This window comes from Aquarana catesbeiana, linkage group LG02 (assembly GCF_042186555.1).
Source record: "Aquarana catesbeiana isolate 2022-GZ linkage group LG02, ASM4218655v1, whole genome shotgun sequence".
Taxonomy (NCBI): Eukaryota; Metazoa; Chordata; class Amphibia; order Anura; family Ranidae; genus Aquarana; species Aquarana catesbeiana.
Window position 1 is genome coordinate 265,139,142 of NC_133325.1, and position 24,032 is coordinate 265,163,173.

At 40.8% G+C, this 24,032-nt stretch overlaps 1 protein-coding gene across 2 annotated transcripts in view; it reads right to left on the reverse strand.

Annotated features, from left to right (window-relative positions):
- The window catches only part of ABCC4 (ATP binding cassette subfamily C member 4 (PEL blood group)), a 627,509-nt gene that overhangs the window by 404,095 nt on the left and 199,382 nt on the right, over positions 1–24,032 (reverse strand). For both annotated transcript variants that reach the window (XM_073614376.1, XM_073614377.1), the window contains exons 11-13: positions 15,899–16,090; positions 12,747–12,841; positions 10,909–10,995 (exon numbers count right to left, since the gene is read on the reverse strand). In XM_073614376.1, the coding sequence (XP_073470477.1) occupies positions 10,909–10,995; positions 12,747–12,841; positions 15,899–16,090 (374 nt within the window). The remainder of the gene's footprint in view (positions 1–10,908; positions 10,996–12,746; positions 12,842–15,898; positions 16,091–24,032) is intronic.

Here is a 24,032-nt window from a genome sequence, read left to right on the forward strand (position 1 = left end):
GCCTATTATACGTACATTTTAAAGAAAGGGTACAATAAAGGAAAGATCTTCCATAAACATTGCTGGGGAAAATAAATCTGTTCAAAATGATATACCTGCCAACGTTTCTATATATTCTAACCAATGCTCCCATATACATACCTAAAAAAATGTTCAATGTAATTATTCGATGCTTATCTCCTTATGGGGGTCTAAACCTCCCAGGGTGTCCCTTGAATTATTACAACAGCTGGTGACTGAGGGCTGGTTTGGCCTTATCTGACCTGTGTATGTATTACTTTGCTTCACAGTTGGTGTATGTACTGTAAAGTTCGGGGAACCAGCTAGATTGCAAGACACAGGCTTTTCAGTCAAAAGGAGGTTTATTAAACTTAAATAGCTTCACAGCAGCAAAAACAAAAGAAAGAGATTTCAGTCTCACCGACCTGCAGAGTCCAGAACTGCTATCGCAGTTAAACAGTCCTTGGATTTTGTTGCAGGTAACTTCCCCTGCCAGGAGGCTTCCTGGCAGGACACTGCCGTTGACTTTTATCGCTGTACACAATCACCATCCACAGTCTCCTCTACACTCCTCCCCACTCACTTACAACTTCCTGTCTTGCTTTTTGTTCCCTTAAAGGGACCACAGTCCACACAGAGGGGAAATATACCGTCCTTCCAGGTGAATAATGCAGCCACGTCTGTTGAAGAAGCTGTAACCACGTCTCACGAGACACTATTGAATTTATTTTACCGTGGAGAGGTATGGCTGTCTTGGATTCTAGCAATATGTTTGAAGCAGGTGTCTGACTCTGCTTTATCTTGGTCTCCAAATGCCCCACTTTGGTATACTCCTAATCTAGGAGAATTTTATAAAGTTGAATGAGGGGTTGAGCTGGGCACAGTATGGGGTGAAATATGCTCATCACCTATATGAGGCCGGAAAGTTTAAACCCTTTTCTCAAATGCAGGCAGAATGGGTTATACCTAGTTTGTGACATTTTCAGTATGTGCAACTTAAACATGCTGCACTGGCTCAGTATGGTTCTGGTAATGTGTCTTTTGTTAACACCAAGATAGAAGCTCTTTTGCTGAGGCCGGAATATAGTAAGCTGGTATCTGACTACTATTCGGCACTTGCTTTTGTAGATAGTAGGCAGTGTTATAAGGCACATAAATGACGGTTGAGTATAGTTTCTGATTTAACAGAGGAATTATGGGTAGATGTGCTTGCGACTTATGTGGGCACTGTTATTTCTTTAAGGGACAAAAATAATACAGATACTTTACATGCATCAAATGTATTATACACCGCAGTGTCTTTTTAGAATGGGTAAGCGAGATACAGACACGTGTCATAAATGTCAAATCTGCAGGGGATCATTTCTGCATATGGTTTGGGAGTATCCTAAGGTTGTGGTCAAAAGCTACATAATTATTAGCTGACACGTTTGATTTACCAAATATATGTAGTATGGTTTTCCTTTTAGGGGTGCTTGAAGATGACACAAGGGAAACTGCTACTAAGCTTTTTTTGAAGGGCTCCTTTATGTAAGAAAATTAATAGCAATTAAAACTGGAAACGTACTGATACTCAAACTGGCAGCCTGGAAGAAACTGGTTAATTCTGAGATCACTCTGTGAGATGACATATACGGCTAGAATGTGCCCAAAAATTTTTTAGAAAAATATGGTACAGGTGGGTGGATTCTTCGGCAACAGTGACTGATAACCCATAAAAATAGTAGAGGGGGACAGTGGCAAAAACTCAGGTGGTTGGTGAGGTGTTCTGCATGTTTCATAATGTTACTTATTTGAAAGAGTTTTGAGACTATGAGGTGTTGTGCATCTGGATTCAGATGCAGGGATGGAGGGTGGGGTTCACTCCGGTAAGGTTGCATGTTCTGTTCATTTTACCCTGGCATGTCTTTTGGGGTTGGGTAGAGGTTTGTTTGTTTTTTTTAAATAAATAATCACACTAAATGCTATATATGAATAAGAAGATTTGGTTGCTCTATATGGGGTAGCAGTTTTCATAATGTAACCCTTTAGGAAGGTCAACTTGGGTAGAGTACACATACTGTGTAAAATGACTTGAGGTGTGCATGGTCAGTGTTTTTTTATGTTCAAAGTATATTTGTTCTGCATTTTAAAATATGTTATTTTCCGAATGTTCTATTGTAAACCTATTCACATGCAGCAATAAAAATCGTTAAAAAAAAAAAATTACAATATAAATGGACAGGATACACAGATTTACCACCCAGTTTTCTAACCAAATTTTACAGACCCTGTCACTACCAAAGCTTCAGAACTAGACAGGAACTCCTTGTTTCCCCATTGCCTCTAAAGCAGATCCTTCTGCTACTGTGTGTTCCTCTCCATTCACCATTCCACCTGCTTTGTACCCCTGCGTATGTACAAAACGACAGCACAGATCAATCCCAGAGAGTGACAGCAAGGGTTTACACCAAGCAATCAACAGGCGGTCCTTCAACAGGGTACCCTATGTAACCTGGAAGGTCTAAAAGATCTAAACTTGTTTTGCATACACACGGTCGCACAAAGTTGTCAGAATTTCTGAACGCCAAGAATGCAGTGACGTCCACCACGTACGACGAGACTATAAAAGGGCAGTTCAGTAGTAAGCGCGGCACCCTTTGGGCTTCTTTTGCTAATCTCGTGTTAGTAAAAGTTTGGTGAGAGACGATTAACGCTTTTTCAGACTCGTGGATTTCAGATCGTATTTCTGCTGTTCAGTTTGTGCTTGTGGGTTTGTATCTGGTCTTCAGTGCGTGCAGCGAGTTACCATTGATTTTTCATTGTGTTCTTGTTTGTTGGTTACTGATTTTCAGGTCGCTCTTCACAGGCCTTGCTGTTCTTCAGTGCGTTCTGTTACCTCATTCTGAGCAGCCGACTGTTTTCTAGCCATGTTGCGTATATGTACTCGTAGAGTTCGTGCTGTGCGGGGGCTTGGTGTTGGGGTCCTTACTTTGACACAAGCCCAGTCCATGAACAGGGTGAGGAGGAGTTCATGGACCAAGAATTGGTTGCTCCAGCGTGACCAGTTCTGTCACATGCCTTTGCTCCGTGAGATCCTTGAGAATAATCCTGATGATTTCAGGAACTTTCTCCGGATGACAGACCCCGTATTTCACCGTTTGTTGGCTTTGCTGACCCCTTATATTAGCAGGCAGGATACCTGCATGAGGCAAGCCATCACTCCGGAGCAGAGGCTGGTCGCCACCCTGCGGTACTTGGCAACGGGCAGAAGCCTGCAGGACTTGAAAGTTCTCGACAGGCATCTCCCCCCAGGCTCTGGGAATCATTATCCCAGAGACCTGTTCTGCCATCACACAGGTCCTTCAGAAGGAGTATATTAAGGTAAGATTTGTATCCTTTAATATAAAATTTTATTGTATTTAATGTTTGATAATATATTGTATTTCTTTTCTCATTCCCTAATTACCATGATTGTAATATGCTGTGATGTCCCCTTTGTCCTCATGCATGCTGGATTTTTATGTAATTTTATTTTTTGTCCTTCATACATATTTGCCTTCACTTGCCTCCCCAGCATGCTCTCCTGGGCCTATATTCACCTCGTGTAGTCACTTAACAATGTATTTTGTCAGCTCCATAGTAGTGCTTTACCCTAAATACCCCCTAAAATGTTGAAAATTATGCTCTGTGCTTTAAATTCTGGAAGAGTGCCAGAGGCTTTTTTTTTGGGTCCCAAAATCATTTGGAACCCTCCCTCCCCTCAACTGCTAACTCAGCTGATACCAATCCTCTATCTGCTGACTTTCCCAAACCCATACACACTATACCCACCTCTTTTGTGGTCAGATTTATGGATGAATTCCCCAAAGCATGTAGTGCAAGGGCCTGCATGAATACTTTCAAATGGTACTGTTTAAAGTATTTGTATCTTATTATTATCTTGATAGGTAATAGCAGAATGTAAAAATGTGCTAAAATGTGTACAGTGTGTATTTATCTCTTTGTATTATGACACTTCTTACCTGTCCAGTGGGCTGCCAATAGTGTAAGTAAGGAGAGGCTGGCCAAAGTAATACACATTATACACATTATTTAGGCATTCATCTCTCAATGAAGTGGAGGGGGTTACCTGTCCAAAACATCTCCCCCCCCATAAATTTTTTTAAATGGCCCATGAGAGGGGGGAGGAATCTGATAGGTGGACCTTATACCTTTGTCTTTAAATACTCCCTAAAATAAATGTTATACTGATGTTGGCCAAGAATGTTTGTGTCTAATCTGCTTTCCATGTTCATGTGCAAAATGATTAATTTATTTTTCTTGTTTGACTCCACAGTTTCCTTCCAACCCACAGAAATGGCAGACTGTGGCCTCCCACTTTGCCCAGCGGTGGGACTTTCCTAACTGCGTCGGGCAATTAATGGGAAACACGTCCACATCGTCCCACCACCCAACTCCGGGTCATATTATTACAACTACAAGGGGTTCAATAGTATTGTGATGTAGGCGGTGGTGTCGGCTACTTACGAGTTCCTGTATGTGGACGTGGGGAAGAATGGCCGGATGTCAGATGGTGGAGTCATCGCCCAGACGGAGTTCTACAGGCATCTCCAGAATGGCAACTTGGACTTGCCACCTCCAGAAGACAATGCGGAAGGACTCCCATTCGTCTTTGTTGCGGATGAAGCGTTTGCGCTGGGGGACCATCTTATGCGACCATTCCCTATGAGGACCCTCACCCCGGACCAGAGGATTTTTAATTACCGGCTGGCCAGAGCCAGAAGAGTGGTGGAGAACACGTTTGGAATAATGGCCAGCCGGTTCCACCTATTTCTTACACCGATACACATGGCGGAGTATAAACTCAATCACGTCATCCTGGCTTGCTGTGTTCTTCACAACTTTTTAAGGAGAAATTCTGTGAACTATGGGCCTGAAGCCGGAATTAATCTCAATGAACCAACCCTGACGGCGCTTGAAGCTGACCGTCCTGGCTTGCCCCCCCTGAGTTCCCGCGAGGTCCGTATAAGATACATGGAATACTTTGTGTAGGGAGGCCATCGATATGCCAGACAATGTCTGAGACATTTTTTAAATAAAAAAATGTTTTAAACTGAACAAATATTTGCTTACATTTACTGCTTGTCTTTCTTTTAGCTGACCCTGACTTTGCACTACAAGTGCACTTGAGACTGCACTGAAACTGCACTATGAGCATTGAAAGAAGAAGCCACACATTGTTGATTATCAATCTTTTTAATCCAAGAACAATCACATGTGCATTTATAAAAGTTTTTTAAAACAAACCAACATGTTTGTTGTATAACAAATATTTAGGTCACATTAATAAAAGTAGAAATTGCCTTTTAAGGTAAAACAGGCATGTTTCAAACCAACAATACACAAATCTGGAACTTACAAAGTTCAACTTTTATAGAAATTGAAGGCAATATCAGACATGAGTATTTCTAAACTGTGTTTGATATTGCGTTCAGCAGATGGGGTGAAGTCACCCCTGTAAAAGCCAAATTCTGAAGATGCACTCAATTTGCCGAATGTCAACATGTGCTAGCTGCCATCATGGGGGGATCAAGAGACGTGTTTTGTGAGTGAAACCCCTTCCTCTCGGCTACTTTTATTATTGAGAAAGGGGTTGCACCCCCAAAACGCATACATTGATCTCCCGTGATGGCAGATAGCACATGTTGACACACTGTGTGCATTTTCAAAATTTGGCTTTTCGAGAATATGTCAAAAAATGTTCAAAAAATTTTACGGACAAAAAAACTGAAAAAATTTGGGATTTCGAGGGGTTTTAAATTCTCCCTAAAACATCAGTGATGTTCTTCATTTTGTTTTGAACATCACTGATGTTTTGCTTGATGTTTTCCAAGTCCCTATTACACCCCATGATCTCCCCGATCAGGATCTGGTCACTTTCACTGGTGAAATGACCTTCATCCACAACATCACGATCACCTAAAAATATATAAAAAAAAACACACCATGTATTATAAATATGCAGGCATCCATCTCTTACCTGAGCCTGTGGTCGCAGACACTCACTTGTTGTGGTGACAATTTCCACCACGTCTCCCTCCTCCTCCTCCTGTTGTGTTTGTGGGATTTCCACTTCTTCATAAGGTGGGGGGTCTGTTGTCTCCTCTGATCAGTGGTGTCCTCCGAGTCTTTTCTATATTTGATGGCAGAAACAGGAATATGAAACATTGCTTGGAAGTGGGGTACAATTGTCTGTTTTGGCAGAGTTCCAAGATGAAGAAATATTTTTGTCCTTTGTCAAGCTTGAATACTTACCGGTTTTGTACAAGCTTCACAGATGGAGTCACCCCTATAGTATACACTGGAGCACCTGTGTGGGCCCCCTAATAAAAAGGGTGTTCTGGTGCTCCAGCGTCCAGATGTGTAAACAGCTGCTGCGTGTCCTCTCCTTACACAGAATCTAGTTTGCAGTTAATTCTAGTTACAAACCTATCTAGACACCAAAATTATTTTAAGAGAAGTAGGCCAGAAAAAATGTATTGAACTGCATGTGGACAAAACATGGTGTTTTATTGGCCGAACGAACAATGTTTCCTACGAACGAATAATGTGTCCATGAACATGAAAGTTGCCATTTTAAACTGTACAACAGTAAAGAAAAAGCACATGGAGCAGCACGAATGTAAAAAAAATAAAGAATAGGAACACAGGACAACTACTTACTTTTTTGCAGGACTCTCCTGATCCTCCTATACTGATCGTGCTCCCTTAATTTGAGGTCCGACCACTGCTTCCTGAGTTGATCCTTGGATCGTCGTACCCCAAAATTTCTGTGCAGACTCTTCACAACTTTCGCCATGATCTTGCCCTTTCTGACATTGGGGTTTGGAAAAGGTCCATACTTCCCGTCATAGTCGGCCCTCTTCATTATGTCGACCATCTCCACCATCTCCACAAAGGACATATTTGATGCCTTAAATCGTCTCCTCCGGGATCCTGACGTTTCTGGCTCCGGGCTTTCCTCCTCCTCATTGGTGTAATTAGCATGCACCTGTTGTGTCTTCGCCATGTGCTCTTCCCCACTGCGCCGAATGAGAAGGGGCGGGGAATAGACTAGAAAGAATGTCATGGGCGGGCGGAGTTTCACGCATGCGCAGTGTATATAAAGCGTAACACGCGTGCGTCATAAGTACGATCTGTGAGCGAAGGAAGGAGTATAGGAAGCGCCGATTGTGAGAACGAAGGTAACATTTAAACTTGGGCCTATACTGCTTAGAGATTGAGGCCTATATTGGGCCAAGATTAGGAAACTTTAGCCTGACATTAGGGTTTGTCTTGTGTATTGCAGATAAAACGGATGGCTTCAATGACCACAACTTCCTCCCCCTGTTCATAGACAAATACAGGGAGCTTCCCTGTCTATGGGAGGTCAAACACCCGCAGTATAATCATAAACAAAAGAGGCAGGCAGCGCTGGAGAAACTGCTGGAGTTGGTGAAACCGGTGGTCCCCACAGCAACCATCCCCTATTTAAAAGCCAAAATTGGTGGCCTGAGGAGCACTTATCTTAGGGAGCGCAAGAAGGTCCAGGATTCCCAGAGATCCGGAGCTGCAGCAGATGACGTTTATGTCCCCAGGCTGTGGTACTATGAGAGACTTCGTTTTCTGTCAGACCAGACTGAAGTCAGGGAATCCCTCTCAACCCTTCCACTCTTCCTTCCACCCTATCTTCCACCCCAGCTGAGGCTTCCGATGTCCAACCTGGGACTTCCAGCCAGGAAGAAGTGGAGGAGCCCAGCTGGAGCCAGGTATAGCATTCTTCTACAGATTTCTGGTCAAGAAATAAATGATGTTTACTAGATGTTATTATTGATCACTAATTGCTGATTTAATAAAGTGTTTTACATATCACCAGACAGTAGTGGGCAAAAATAATTGGGACAATAATGAAAAATGCTGGGCTCAGAATGATAGTCTGTTATATTTGTTAACATTCAATTTGCAACAGTCATGAGATGAAAATTGTGTGTGATTGATGAAGAAAAAACTAAAACTATGTCCCTTTTTCAAACACAGGAAGACCTCAGCCAGGAGGAGGCTGTGGAATGTGGCACACAGGAGGAGGCTGTGGAATGTGGCACACAGGAGGAGGCGGGGTTAGTGGCAGCCAGGAGGAGGCAGGGCAAAGTGGCAGCCAGGAGAAGGCCGGGCCCAGTAGGAGCCTGACAGAATCGCAGGTCCCTCCCCTCCGCCTTCCAAACAAAAGACCCAGGAAGGGGAGTAACGTGCAGGATTAAACACTCAGGCTGATTCAGGAGACTTCTGCGTCCCTCAAAGCCACGTTTGCCTCCATGGCTGCCACCAAACTGCAGGACATGCAGGAGGGCCAACGCCTCATGTGTGAGGAACTCATTTATGAAACATTAAATAAGGGGTTGAGGGGAGAAATAACATCCAATACCCACCTGAGTGAGTTGCATCATCCTTCTCCTCCTCCTCCTCCTGCCACAACTCCACCACCACAGACACAGCGTGGAAGGAAGTGGGGAAGGAAGACCAGAGAGTGATGGCCTGGGTTCAGTCTGGTCTGACAAAAGATGCAGGCTCTTGTATGACCACAGCCTGGGGACATACATGTCATCTGCTGCTGTTCATGATCTCTTGGACTTCTGGACCAGATTATACTCCCTTATATATGGACTCCTCAGGCCACCAATTTTGCATGGAAATAATTGATGTGTGCCCTGGGGGCCAAAGGCTTCGCCAATTTCTGCTGTTTCTCCAGCGTTGCCTCCCTCTTTCTTTGGTTATGAGCCCTTAATACATTTTTGGTTTGATTTATTATACTCGCCTGTATATAAACTGTGTGTTTTCCTTCAAAAAGGACAGTTTGTTTGTGAGGAGGCAGGTAGATTTCAAAAATACAATGTCAAATTAACAAGAAACACAAAACAATCTCCTTGAGATTCAATAATACAAGATAATAATGGTGTTGTGGTAACTTGACACACAAAACACACACAAAACTATTCTGGAGTAAAAAAAAAAAAAAAAGAAAAATAAAACACAAGATCAGGCTTTAAAAAACCCAAAAAAAAATATTTAATATAAAAACATCCAAAAAATAATATTTTTTCGGTAGATGTGACAAATAAAAATATTATATTGATGAAATCACAAGAAATAATAAAGAAAGAAGTTTGTGAGACGTCCGTGTGAATATTGAGCAGCAAAACAACGTCATTCCTCTAGCATTATAAAGAAGAACAGAGTGTGCTGCATTAAACATTTTAAAACATTGCAGCGTGACAAAAGTGCTATATCCATTCCTAACGCTAATTTTACCAGACCGAGCAGTTCCGTCTCGGAATTTATTCTAAGCATGCGTGGCACTTTGTGCGTCAGAATTGTCCACACACGGTCGGAATTGACGCGATCGGATTTTGTTGTCGGAAAATTTTATAGCCTACTCTCAAACTTTGTGTGTCGGAAAATCCGATGGAAAAAGTCCGATGGAGCCCACACACGGTCAGAATTTCCGACAACAAACTCCGATCGCACATTTTCCGTCGGAAAATCCGACCGTGTGTACAGGACATTACAATATACAATCCAAGCCCAACGTCTCTGCCAAACCATATAGTTTTTTAATTGAATATTTATACCTTATATATTTTTAGTAAAAATCCCATAAAGCCTGCTATTAGGAGACACAAACACAATATGAAAAAGAAATGTGTAATTGTGGTGTCATACATTATACACTGAATGGTGATTCAGAGGTCATGTACTTTACCTATTCATTTTTAAAACAGAATTAAGCCCGGTACCTAACATTTTTCCCATGACAATGTCTTTTTAAAAGTTGTTTTTACCCTTTGAATTTTTTGTAGCTTTTATTAAATTAACACCTAGTGGACCTGTCATGAAGGTCCTTATTAGGCCCTTCATGTTAGGGGGGTGACAGTAGTCCCAAATTTGCTGCTGTGTTGTCACCCTGATATATGCACCTCTGAAGGTGACTACAAGTGGCTGTGTACATCAAAGAGTCCACTGTTTTACTATATGGAAGCCAGTCCTGAGCAAAAATGAAACAAACTGGAACTAGAATTCCTTTAAAGTTGAACTCCAGACAAAATTGTTTTTCTAGTTTTGAAAGACTGAAGAAGGGTTATAACCCCCTTTTAGGTTTTTAGTGATGTCTGTGTCATGAAACCAAAGGTCATTTTCCATAATTACAGTTATTTTTTGGCCATACTGTTATTTTCAGCTCTCGTAGGAAATAACAGTTTTACGTTAAATCGATTGTAAAGGTTCACTTCTGTTCAATCCTCTTCTTCTGGGATCCCCCTAAGTGCTACTGGCTCCTCCTCAACTTTTGTGTGCCTCCATAGGAAGGCTCTTCCTATGGGGGCACACATGATGGCTTGATTTTGAGCCAGGCTGCATGCATCTATTGACACACACAGTGTGGCTTGGGCTCCCCCCCCCCACACAGCATTGGACTGACAGCAGCAGGAGCCAATGGCTCCCGATGTTGCATCTGGGTCCTGTGAGAAGTTGGTAAGGCAACAAAAAGGATCATTATAGCTTAATGAATTGTACCTATTGTGTGTAGCAATCCTGGCATTTTGAATAATACCGTGACAATCTACCACAGTAAAATTATTTTGGAAACTGCATTTTCTCCCTATAATAGAAGAAGGGTCCTTTACGAATATTATATCTTTTCACAATTAAATAATTGAGGGTTATCAGTTCTAGGAATGCTCCACATATTTTTCTTACCACATCTTTTTTTAATTGCATACCAGTTGTAACTAATTCTTTCAACTATATAAATTGGATGGTTGTATCAATCCAATAAATGTGTTATGGAAAGGGGACTTACAAAGACATACATCAAAAGCAATATAGTATACATACTTTTCAAACAAATGCCTCCCAACCTCAGCATCAACAGCACTCAGGGGATCATCCAAAAGATAAATGTCAGCATCTTGATAAACTGCCCTGTAGAACAGGAATAAATTAATCAGTGTTTATATAACACAGTGTCAAGCTGTCCAGGGGGGGGGGGGGGGGGGGTCAATCCTTGGTATGACCATTGTCTCTAGGTTTTTGATGAGTCAGCACATTATCAACCTTCAGGGAACATTCTTTATGTGAGTACTTGGATAGCAATATACATTTTTTTTTTTTAATGTAGCATTATCTTTTCTTACCTACACAAAAATTCCACCTCCCAGCCTAAAAGTCCAATATACTCCATCACAAAACAGATTAGATTTAGAATAGAACTTTGCGAGCTTAAAGTGTTACTAAACCCAGGAGCCTGCATTCACTATATCTGGTCTCCCACAGTACACAGAACATGGAAATGCAATAGTTTTAGTAAACATAAACTTCTAAATACCTTTTCTCATCAGCAGTATATAGCAGTCTTGTGACTTCCATCAATGTCCAGCAGAACACTGGTTAATGCGTGTAGGAGGAGTTTTAATTCTCCCCTGATTGTCCTATGAGGCTGCAGGACCCTTAACAATCTCTCTGGACAGTACTGATTGGCCCTGTGCTGATCACATGTACTCTCCCAAAAAGAAAAAACTCTCTAGCAATACCCACCAAACTGAGCATGTGCAGCTTGCCCCCAAGGTTCTGTTTTCACATGAGATGGTTTGGGGACTGTGGAGGAAGTAGAGGATCAGAGAAGACAGGATCAAAGAGCTTTTTTACACAATGCAGAGGATTAACCCCTTAGGTTCCACAGTGAGTATAACAAGCATGCTTTACTGCATATAAACTCTGATTTTACTGTTGTGGGTTTAGTAACACTTTAAGCAAAATAGCAATATAACCAATGGTTCCATATAGTGCTTGTGACAACTGCTCAAATCATGCGGGGAATAAAGGAAATGGTCCAAGATGTGCATACATACCCCAATGGACAGCTCATACACATGCAGATTATTGCAAGAAAACTTTTAACACAAGTATTCTATGTAATAAATCTGAGCAGGTATTGGCCCCTTTAGAGATCTTTCAGATACCCAAATACAGTTCTTTCAGTTAGATCAATGTAGACTATAACTGGAATAAGTACAAGGTAGAGCAACACATTTCAAGCTTGAATTAAACATATACAGTAGGACTGAAAACATAGTGACTTCAGTCTGTGCATGAGCATTCATATACCGTGGGTTCAGATTGTCTACGTTTGCCCAATCTGGTCATACAGTATGTGTGGGTGAAAGCAGTATGGGTAGCTTTAAGCTTGCCACATTCTTTAAAATCTGATTGTACAAATCTCTCTTAGATGTAACCAACAACTACGTAGTGCAAGGGCCTGCCTCAATTGATATAAATGTATTTAATTGTTTAGGTAGGTCTTTATATTACATAGTTTTGGGAAATTTAAAGTTTATTTTGTACAAAGCATGCACATTCAGACTGTAATGTGTACAGTGACTCTTACACATGGGGAACTGTGAATTTAGTTACATAGAGAGATAGGTGAATTTATTTTACAACATTTTTCAGCCATATAGCTGCACAAACACACTGCATGTGTCAGCTTTAGTTATAAGGTGGTATACTATCGATTTATCGCTCATTATCTGCCCATTTTACAATTATATGTAAATATCCCATAGCCATTCTGAACTATGGTCAAGCTCCAAAAGCATGCATGTTACACTGTTACCTATTATATCTGGCCAGCTTATACTACAATGTTACATATTACAAAATATTAAATGATCTACCTGGCTAGATTCACACGTGCTTTCTGTCCTCCACTTAGTGTAACACCACGATCTCCAATCATAGTCAGGTCACCGTCTTCTAACTGCAGCATGTCCTGTGAGGGTTACAGCCACAATTTTGTAACTCAGTCTTTATACAACAAATATATACACAAAGGTAAAAAGCACAGTTTGGGGAAAAAAAGCACACCCTCTTCTGTGAAAAATTAGATTAATAAAAAAGGAAGTAGTTTATTTCCACAGTACACAGTATCTGCAACTTTCTGTGGGAGTTTATCCAAAAATGTTAAAACTTACAATTTGCTTTTAAGAAAAACGTTTAGATGTCTTCCTCAGGAAGCAGAATATACAGGGCTGTGGAAATTGTTAGAGAATAAATATAACACACACATATAGGTTGAACTGGAGGGACCTGTGCCTTTTTTCAACCTTATAATCTATGTAACCAGTCAGAAATGGGCAGGTGTACAAATCTTCACTCCTAAAACAAATTTGTGTTTGAACTGACTGCTGTCCTCCCCAACAATACAGACTTACTATCCCTTGGCTTCCCTGTTGCTCCATTTGATTACCAAGGGTAAAGAGAAATATCTGTTAATTCTGGGTATAGGTATAGACAGCATGTTCAGCGCACTCCTCTTCCTTACATGTACCAGCACTGGTGCTTGGTGATGGCCAGTCAGGCACCTAGCACTGTCAGATGGGGAATGGAGAGGGTCCTGAGCCTACAGTTTTCAGGTCACAACTTGAAGCTCAAACAAGACTCCATCTATCATCTCCCAGTGGCTGAACCGAGTAATAGGGAAGTAAAAAGGAAAATGTGTGCACCTTGGGACAGTGGCAGTTAAAGTGGATCCTTAGTTAGAAAATTAAGGTGGAACTTAACTAAAAAAACGAAAGTTCCGCTCCTCCTCCTCCACCCACCTCTTCTACCTTTGGAACATATATTTTTTTTTTTGGAGAGCAGGTATCTAGTTCTGACAGGTACCTGCTCCCCACTTGCACTGGAATTGCCTAAGTGATCCAATTGGATCCAATCCCCACTCCCTCCCTCCCTGCCTGCAACCTTCTGGGATAAGTCACAGGTCCCAGGACACTATGGGACCATTCACACAGTGCAATGCAGCTTGCACAGTGGGGGGGCAGTTGTAAAGCTGTTTCGCAGCCATCATCCCACACTCAGCATGGTGGCACCAGGGACCCGATACCAGTGAAGAACCAGCCTAAGTGAGTACAGTGCTGGATACAGTGCTGGACAGGTAAATGTCAGTTTATTAAAAGTCAGCAGACGTGTTCAGCGATGCGGATCACCAGAAGGTAGATCATATCATACATTTAATTAACTGTGGTATCGCACGGGTCCTATATATTATGGAGTGCCCATGCAAAATAATCGATGTGGGTAAGACGAAGCATCAGTCAACAACATGGTAGTATTAGGAACAAGGAGGATGATAGTTCAATTGCACAACGCTTTGCGGCCTTTCATGAAGGGAGACCTGAGGGACTTGAAGTGAAAGGCTTTTATGTCTAAATAAATCAGGAGGATGATTGGTGCCAAAAGGAGTAGTGAGCTACATATACACCGATGTTGTTCAGGCACCTCTTGGACCGAGCTGTGTACCCCAGGACTGTGATGTTATGCACTTGAGGAGACTTGTATTGTGCAGACTGAGAATTGACTCTGCTGTCCATGCCGGTTTGAGCTTTAATATGTAAGCTTCCTGGCTGTTCCTGCTTTGATTACTGGCTGTTATTTGCTTCCACTCTACTACCTCGCCACCTGTCTGCCACTTCCCTGCCTATTGCTGCTCTACTTTGCTGCTGCTGGACATTTACTTGCTTGCTGGCTACTTTTTGTCAATTAATCAGTGGACTCTTATGCTGAACCATTAGTACTACATACAGGATAGCCTGTCATTTATTACCTTCAAGTGGAGGACTCAGATGAAACTTCTGATCCAATCAAATCAACTATGATTGCTCTATTCCTGTCAACTTACTATCCATAATGTCCATTCGGGATTATCAGTAAATAGTCCGCTGACTAAACGCTGGGTATTTGCTGTGCTTTGATTAATACTATTTTTTGTGATAACACTATTTACGACTGTTCCTTGATGGAACTACTTTGGATGGTTGACTGGTCTTGGTCCCCATTCGCTTTTTTGTATTGTAACAAAACCAACCTACCTGCATTGCATCAGAACACATGGCAACACACTGCTAAGGCCCCTTTCACACTGGGGCGGTAGGGGGCGTCGGCGGTAAAACAGCGCTATTTTTAGCGCTGTTTTACTGCGGTATTCGGCCGCTAGCGGTGCGGTTTTAACCCCCCGCTGGCGGCCGAAAAAGGGTTAAAACAACTAATATAGCGCGGCTATAGCCGCGGTATTGCCGCGGTATAGCCGCGCTGTCCCATTGATTTCAATGGGCAGGAGCGGTGAAGGAGCGGTGAATACACCGCTCCTTCACCGCTCCAAAGATGCGGCTGACAGGAGATTTTTTCTTCTCCTGCCAGCACACCGCTTCAGTGTGAAAGCCCTCGGGCTTTCACACTATACAAAAAGCGGAGGCTGTTTTGGGGCGGTTTGCAGGCGGTATTTTTAGCACAATAACGCCTGCAAACCGCCCCAGTGTGAAAGGGGCCTTAGTGTTGTGGTAAGCTGCATAGTAAAAAAAAAAGGGCAGGTGCAATTCTGGTCCGCTGATGTGTGTTGACAGCCCGCTGAAGTGTGTTGACAGCCCACTTAAAAGAATGGGTGCCTTGATGCAACGCACAAGAACATACAAGATAACGAACATTATCGCGCATGCATTAATGCATTGCATCAAACTGCACAGGTGATTAGGTTTTCACAGCCTTACCCCTCAAGTGGTATGTGTGCTATTGCTGACAGGGGTGCACGTAGTGCTGTGATACATTACAGTATAGTGTTCATTGTTCAAACAAAGCTCAAACTGGCAAACACTGCTATAACTGCAGTCATATGAAGCTCTGGTTTCCAAGACATGCTCTAGGCAGTTCTGTTTAAGATATCTTTGAATCACAACTGCTCTGTCTGTCAAGAAAAAACAAATCAAAATCCTGATAAATGCCTGAAACACTATTAGCACAAATCTGCAGCTAGACACCTTGTTTAGATAAATACCTTTTTCAGTGCACACACCCTCAGGACTCTTTCATATTTCTCTTGAATGTATTCCTTCCCAAATAATATGTTACTTCTGACAGTGCCTGAAAACACCCAGGGCTGCTGGGAGACATAGGCGATTCTTCCTCTGATGTCCACAAAGCCTTTATCTTTTGGTAATTCACCCAGAACTGCACTCAGAAGGGAAGACTGTGGAAAGGTAAAATAAAAGATATATTTGTGAATACAAATTAATAATTACGTTTCACAGTTTTTTCCAACTGCGTTATATCTGAGATTAAATATCAGACCAACATTTGATTGAGCAGTCAAATATTAAATAATTAGATATTTATCTATTGTTTTCTTCTTTGTTGGAAACACAAATGCAAAAAAGACTTCAAGGTGCATAGCTTTTCAATACAGAAGGGCTTTCATTTTTGTACAATATTTTTATTTTGGAGAATTCTGTAATGAAAGGGCTGGTGAGAAGAATGCACTGATTAAATATTTTTCCCTTACTGTATATGGCTCTGTTCTGGTTAAAAAATATTTATCTGACCTTTTTCCATCGAACGGAACACTCTATATACTCTCTTTTTTCTTCTTTGTCAATTCCTATCCTTCTTGGATGTGATGTTTTGTACCCCTGGATTAGCTATTTGGGTAATGATCTGATGTGTCGAGGAAATATTACCATCAAGGGGGTGTAGAAGCAACGACCTCTTATATGTTATTTACTTAGAATTTTAGTGTTGGCCGATTATGCTATGCCGTTTATATATGTTTTTTATGTACCATTTAAAATTCTGTTAATAACAATTATTGGAAACCAAAAAAAAATTTTTACCTATGTAGATGCTTATGTACCTGTAAGTGTGTTAAAGTGTTATTGAAACCACAACAGTAAAATCAGTCTGTATAGCATGCTCGTTATATTCATTGTGGAACCTAAAGGGTTAATCCTCCGCATTGTGTAAAAAGACTGTTTGATCCTCTCTTCTCTGATCCTCCCCTTCTCCCACAATCCCAAATCAATCTCCTGATTGTACAGAGCCTTGGGAGCACTCTGCACACGCTCAGTTTGGTGTGTATTGCTAAAAAGGGTTTTTTTTGGGAGGGTGCATGTGATACACACAAGCAAAAAGCATTTAAAGATTGTAGGGTCCCCATTCATCTATATGTCAGGTACATGTGGAAGAATTATAAATGAAGCCTTCTGTTTGGCCTTCTCAACATGGTAGAGTTTATCAGGTGTAGACTTTCTTTAATTGTTAACCACTTAAGGACCGAGCCTCTTTCTGAGATTTGGCGTTTAAGTTAAAAACAGGTTATTTTGCTAGAAAATGACTTAGAACCCCCAAAGATTATATATATAGATATATATATCTATATATATCTATATATATATAGATATATATATATATATCTATATATATATAGATATATATAGATATATAATCTTTGGGGGTTCTAAGTCATTTTCTAGCAAAATAACATGTACCTGACATAGATATATATATATATTTTTTTTTTTTTCTAACAACATAGAGATTAAAATGGCGGTTGTTGCAATACTTTTTGTCACACCATATTTGTGCACCGGTCTTACAAACGTACTTTTTTTGGGAAAAAGTCACTATTTTGAATTAAAAAATAAGACAACAGTAAAGTTAGCACAATTTTTTTTTATATTGTGAAAGATAATGTTACGCCGAGTAAATTGATACCTAACATGTCACGCTTCAAAGTAGCGTCCGCTCGTGGAATGGAGACAAACTTTTACCCTTAAGAATCTCCATAGGCAATGTTTAGAAAATTCTACAGGTTGCATGTTTTGAGTTACAGAGGAGGTCTATGGCTAGAATTATTGTTCTCGCTCTAACAATCGCGGTGATACCTCACATGTGTGGTTTGAACACAGTTTTCATATGCGGGCGCTGCTCACGTATGCATTCGCTTCTGCACGCGAGCTCGGTAGGACGGGGCGCGTTTTTTTTTTCTTATTTATTTTACCTTTTATTTTTGATTTTTACACTGCTCTTTAAAAAAAAAAAATTGGATCACTTTTATTCCTATTACAACGGGCGGCGGGCGGTCCATAAGTTGTTAAAGAAATTGGAAATATTTGGCATCTTAAGTAATTTTAAAATTAATGCTGCTAAATCATATTGCTTAGATATATCACTTCCTACATGCACCCAAGATTCTATCACAGATAAATTTCCTTTTCAGTGGGCAAAGCACTCTATCAAATACTTAGGAGTCCAAAATACCTTCACAACTTCAAAAGCTGTACGAGCTAAATTACTGCCTGCTCTTGAACACCATGCAGCAGCACCTTTAGTCATGGTCATCAATGCTTCATTCTTGGCTGGGACAATGTCCCTCTTTAAGATGGTTATCCTTCCTAGATTTCTTTAAATTTTTCAAATAGTTCCAATTCGGATTCCACACTTATATAGACTGGCACGCTCTACATTACTTAAGTTTATTTGGGCTAGATCATTGGCTAGACTTAGGTATGATATTCTGGTGAGGAAGAGAAACACTGGTGGAGCAGGTCTGCCAGATTTGGAATTACAGTATATTACACCTTGGCACTACTTAGCAGAATATTAGACTTGTTCCACCACAGGCCTTTTAAGCAGTGGGTTACTTTGGAGTCGGACTTATCGCCAGTACCACGGACTTCTCTTCCATGACTGCTGTCAACAAACCATTCTCCTCTTTCACAGCCAACACCCCTGCTCTCTTTGTTTGTATACAACTGGGACAAGGCTAATACTACTTATAATATATCTTCACACCCAGGGCCTCTTACCCAGATTCTGGGTAATCCAGGGTTTTTACACGGAAGATCATATAAAGGGCTTTCTTTGTTGGCAACCACCACACCCATCTCCCATTCAACATGCACTCACCCCGAAGGGTCTGAAACCCCTGAGTGAGCTTAGTTCTATTCCTTGCGTTAGACGAGGAGATTGGCTTCAATACTTCCAATTACGTCATCTTTATGATGGATTGGGCAAGGAGCGGTTTTGTAGAGAGCTGACTAAGATTGAGGAGCTGTCTCTTTCTGATGAAAAATGTACACATGCCCTCTCTAAAATGTATGGAATTCTTTTATCTCACGCATTACCCCCTATCGCCCTTTCTATATCTGAGATTGGGAGCGACAACTAAGCCATGAATTAGCTCCTGAGGAATGGGATAAAGTCTTTCTTACATTTAAATCAACCTTAGCCTCCAATTCGCAAGAGAGAAACCATAAAATCATATCTAGATGGTATCGCTGTCTGGCCCCATTAAATAAAATCAACCTGGCCTTTCCAGACCAATGCTGGAGATGTGGTGGGCCTAGTGGTACACATCTAAACATGTGGGGGTCTTGCCCGGCAATAAAACCATACTGGTTTGCCATATTCGTGCCTAAGCCAGTTGACCATGGGCAAGATCTGGCCAGAGACCCCGGAGGTTTCCCTTTCATCTCTGATCCCGGGTTCAATCACATCCATTAAAAAGGAAATATTTAGATTTTTATTGATGGCAGGTAGAGCTTTGATACCCAGATATTGGAAATCAGCAGTAATTCCAACAATACAAGAATGGGTTGCAGAAGTGAACTATATCATGCGCATGGATGAGCTCGTAGCGTCAGTCAACGAAAATGATCATCAGTTTAAGGAAGTCTAGACCCCATGGGTGCAGTCTTTTGAATCCCCTATATTTTTGCCTTTTATAAGTTTATTGACAATGGCACCCCTTTTTGAATAGGTATATCTGTTTGACCTTTTGGGTCAGATACTTTGAAGTATTAGACAAATGCATAATTACAGACATTTACATAAGTGTATATATTCATATATATAGGTCCCTTTCTTATTTAACAAACTTGGAAGCGTGGCCAGGCCATTCCCCCTTATTGGATGCCTCCTACCCCTCCCCCCCCCGATAATTTAGACTGCTCCACTCCCCCAGAAGAAGACGATGGCTTTAAAAGCAAATTTTGCATCACATTAAAATTGTAGAATTTTATGTTGATAGTTGATACATGACATGACAATCCAGAAGAAAAAACATCGATAATCAGGATATCGCATTTATTATTGGTTTTAATTTGCAGTATAAAAGTATAGCAAAAAGTTTTAAGAAATATTGGCCCATCCTCCTAAGGGTTAATTCCTTGAATAAAACACTTCTGAAAAGATTGCGATTTATATATAACAAAGCACCGGGTTTGAGGAACTTAATATCCAAGAAAGTTTTGGATCCTCCCAAAAAGGGCCAAGATGTTTCTGGAGAGGAATGGGTTCTTTAAGTGTGGGAGGTGAAGGGCTTGTAGGTCTACCAAAGATAAAAGAAGGAAAATTGAAACCTTAGCATCCTCATATGGGAAGGAGTATAAAATAAAATAAATGAGCCGATTACCTGTTGTGACCTACATGTATATAGATATATAGGGAGAACAACAAGATGCCTGTTCACACGTATAAAAGAACATGTTAACAATATACGCAAGGGATTTAAACATCATAGTGTTTCCTATCATTATAAAATTCAGCATAATCGGGTTCTTACCTCATTGAGTTTTTTTGGGATTGATAGAATGTACCAACACTGGAGGGGTAGTGACATGCGAAAACAAATCTCACAGAATGAGACCCAATGGATACATCACCTTAATACTTTGGTGCCTTTGGGCTTAAACAAGGCTATAGATCTAAAATGTTTCATCAGCAATTTTTAAATACAATTATGTTAATTTTCCTTTTCCATACCAGAGATATGGGGTTTGGACAATTAAAATAAGTAATATACTATTTGACCATTAGATGAAACTGTGGGGTGTGGATTTTTTTAGTCTAAACACGCTTTTAGGATAGAGTTGCCACTTCATCCCTTTAAACCTGAACACATATTGATTACACAGGTCCTGTGGCCAATTAAGGTGGTAATTAAACTCACTTGGTGCCTTATCTGCAATAAATTAGTCTCAGAGGGTTTAAAGGAATGAGGTGACAACCCTATTTTAGGATCCTGTTAATTTTACATAATATTTTTTATATTTTAAATATATTTCCGTGAATATTAAATGTATGGTATGAATAAAAAGTTGGTTTAATGGATGTATATGTAAGAGGTATTTGTAAAGAGGGAGACCAGCTCGATCAGTTTTGACCAAACGGGGAAGGATTTCCCAGGTGAATCTTACGATCATTACTCCTTTGTATTCAGCCAGACAGTTTTACCAATTGCTATTCTAAAAGAAGAATTTGCGCTAGGTGTACAGATAATGTGAATAAAAATATGAATACAAAACCTGTGAAAAGGTGTCCTGCAGCTGAACACTATAACCCTGATAGGGGGCACCACTAAGTACTCTGTGCTGGATATAGACAAACACTGAAAATATAAAATTAAAAAACTGTACACAATAATTCACTAATAATAAATATTGTCCATAAGTGTTCCCATATGATAATAACAAACTGAAGCGTGGAATAAAGTGCGTGGCTATCACCCCCGCAAACCTTTATCTCACTAAAATAAAACGTGCTTAATCTTCATATAGTGTCCATAGATTCATATGTGAGAATCCCTGTTGGGTAATTTTATGACTTCCACCGCTGATAAACCCGTCACCACAGAGAGATTTAAGGCTTACCAGACAGCCCTTAAAGAAAGGCATGAAATAACCTCCACTCTGGATGTTGTCCCTTTTGTGGATGGGTCTCGTCCGGAAGCGTTGAATGGATATTGCAGACTGTCATCAGTGGAGGGGGTTCATTCTCAACGATGATAGGTATCCAAAAAAAAGAAAGAAATACTCCAATAGTGTGAAAAAGTTTACCGTTCCTTTATTAAAATTGCCATACAGGCATCCATATACACAAAAACCTTGCAAGGAGTTTAAAAACAGCTCCGATATAAAACGAAAGTTGGCGCATGCGTAGTCCGTGCGTGCGTGTCTACCCTACGGCCGTTTCGTCAGAAATTACATCATCAGGGGCACGCCTACACGTCCGCGCATGCGCATTATGTACCCGAGCGGCGGAACGAAGGAGTTCAGCCATTGGTCACATAGTTACTGGAGCTACAAAACAGCTGAAGCATCAACAAAGGGAATGTCAATTATTTCAGATGCTGATTAACCTAGTTCAAACACATAGGACAGCATAAACCTTTCCTAGTGCCATCTTGTGGACAACTAGGATATTGCTTCAGAGATAAATTTATTTAATATTTTAAACCCAATAAAGTAAAAAAGTATATAAAAATTGTACGAATGGCTGAAGGACGGTTCGCATCACCCTTCAAGGTAAAAACATTTAAGATTCCACAATCCTCAAATTAGGGGGATTACTCCCCAAAAATCAAAAGTTCAAATATTATAACAAAGCATAGAAACTTTAGATAGTGTATCAAACAGAATAAGTTGCTAGAAATCAGGATAGTATGGCAAAATGGGATGGTTTACTTTTGTAAAATTAGAATAATCGCCCTTAGAAAGTGACGACACATTTTAATTAGAGGGGTTATTCCAAAGACTTTGTGATCCAAATAATATAGAAACTAGGATAGTTCTCTCCTGAAAAACAAGACAAGATTGGGAAGTCATGTTAGCCAAGAATGTGGAGGGGACACCAAAAAAAAGGGGGAGCCAAAAACGTCAGCCATTATTGATGAAACACTTGATGTCCCACTCCACATTCAAACCCATAGGCACATGACAGCCCAATTTATATATCCAGTTAGTCTCACTTCTAGATATGCTACGTTTACCATTACTACCTCGCCAGTGTATTTTGCGAGAGCAAAAAACGTTGTGCCAGTGGGATCCCTATTATGTTTAAGGTCATAGTGTTTTGAAACATTATGTTTGAAAAACCCCTTCGGATATTGGCAACATGCTCCCCAAGCCTCACCTGTAACTTTCTAGTGGTACGTCCTACATATTCCAACCCGCAAGGGCATCTTAAAAGCCATGAATAAGTTGGCCATGCTGGGAGCAAATTTTGCTCCCATGGCTACTTCTTTCTTCTGCAGATAGTGAGCTCCATTGTGCCAGAAGTAATTATGTTTCATCGAAAAATCCAATAGCTCCACCACAAATTTCTTTTGCGTGATTGAGATACTGGAGTCCCGATGAAGGAAGAATTGCACCGCTTCATGACCCAACTGGTGAGAGATGGCCGTATAGAGCAATGCTACGTCCGTGGTTACCAGAAAATAAGTTGATTTCCACTCTATCTCCCCAAGCAAGCTGATAACATTGCTTCGTGACTTTTAAAAATTAGGGGGTTCCCATCACCAGTGGTTGTAAGTACTTGTCAATGTACTTCCCAACTCTTGAAGTAACAGAGTCAATTCCACTGATGATGGGTCTCCCAGGGGGATTAGTCAAAGTTTTATGTATCTTTGGTAATATGTACATAACTGGCATCCGTGGTGCCAAGGGTACCAAAAATTCTTTTTCCTTCCTATTTAGGATGCCTATATCGTAACCCTTCTGGACAAGTGTTTTTAAATTCTGTTTAAACCTGGATGTGGGGTCTGCCGATAAGGGAGAGTATGTCTCAGAATCCTCGAGGATCCTTGACAACTCATTAGAGTAAGCCTCCTTGTCCAAAACGACAATGGCCCCTCCCTTGTCAGCGGGGCGGACCACTATGTCCTTTCTATTACAGAGCGATTCCATTCCCACAGCAATATCCTGCCTAGATCGAATGGCTCTTGTTTTCAAGTTAGCCAGATCTTTGATATCCAAATCCCGGAAGATATTAACATTAGGGGCCAAGTTACCGGGGGGGTTAAAGAGCGAGGCATTGGCCAAGTTGGAATGAACAATAGTAGAGGTTTCCCTCATTTCTTGTCTAGCTGGATTACTCATGATATACCTTTTAATGTTCAATTTCCGCGTGTATTTGTGTATATCTATGAATGTTTGGAACTTATTAAGATTCCGTGTGGGGGCGTATTTTAATCCCTTGCTCAAGGTCAGGAGTTCTTCCTTAGATAGTTCCTTATTACTAAGATTAATGATCCCACTAGTATCTAAGTTCTTCTTCTCTTTGGAGTGAAGTTTCCTCCCCCCTCTGCTCCCTCTCTTCCGTCCCCATTTCTTTTTTGGCCTCCCTTGTTGACCCTC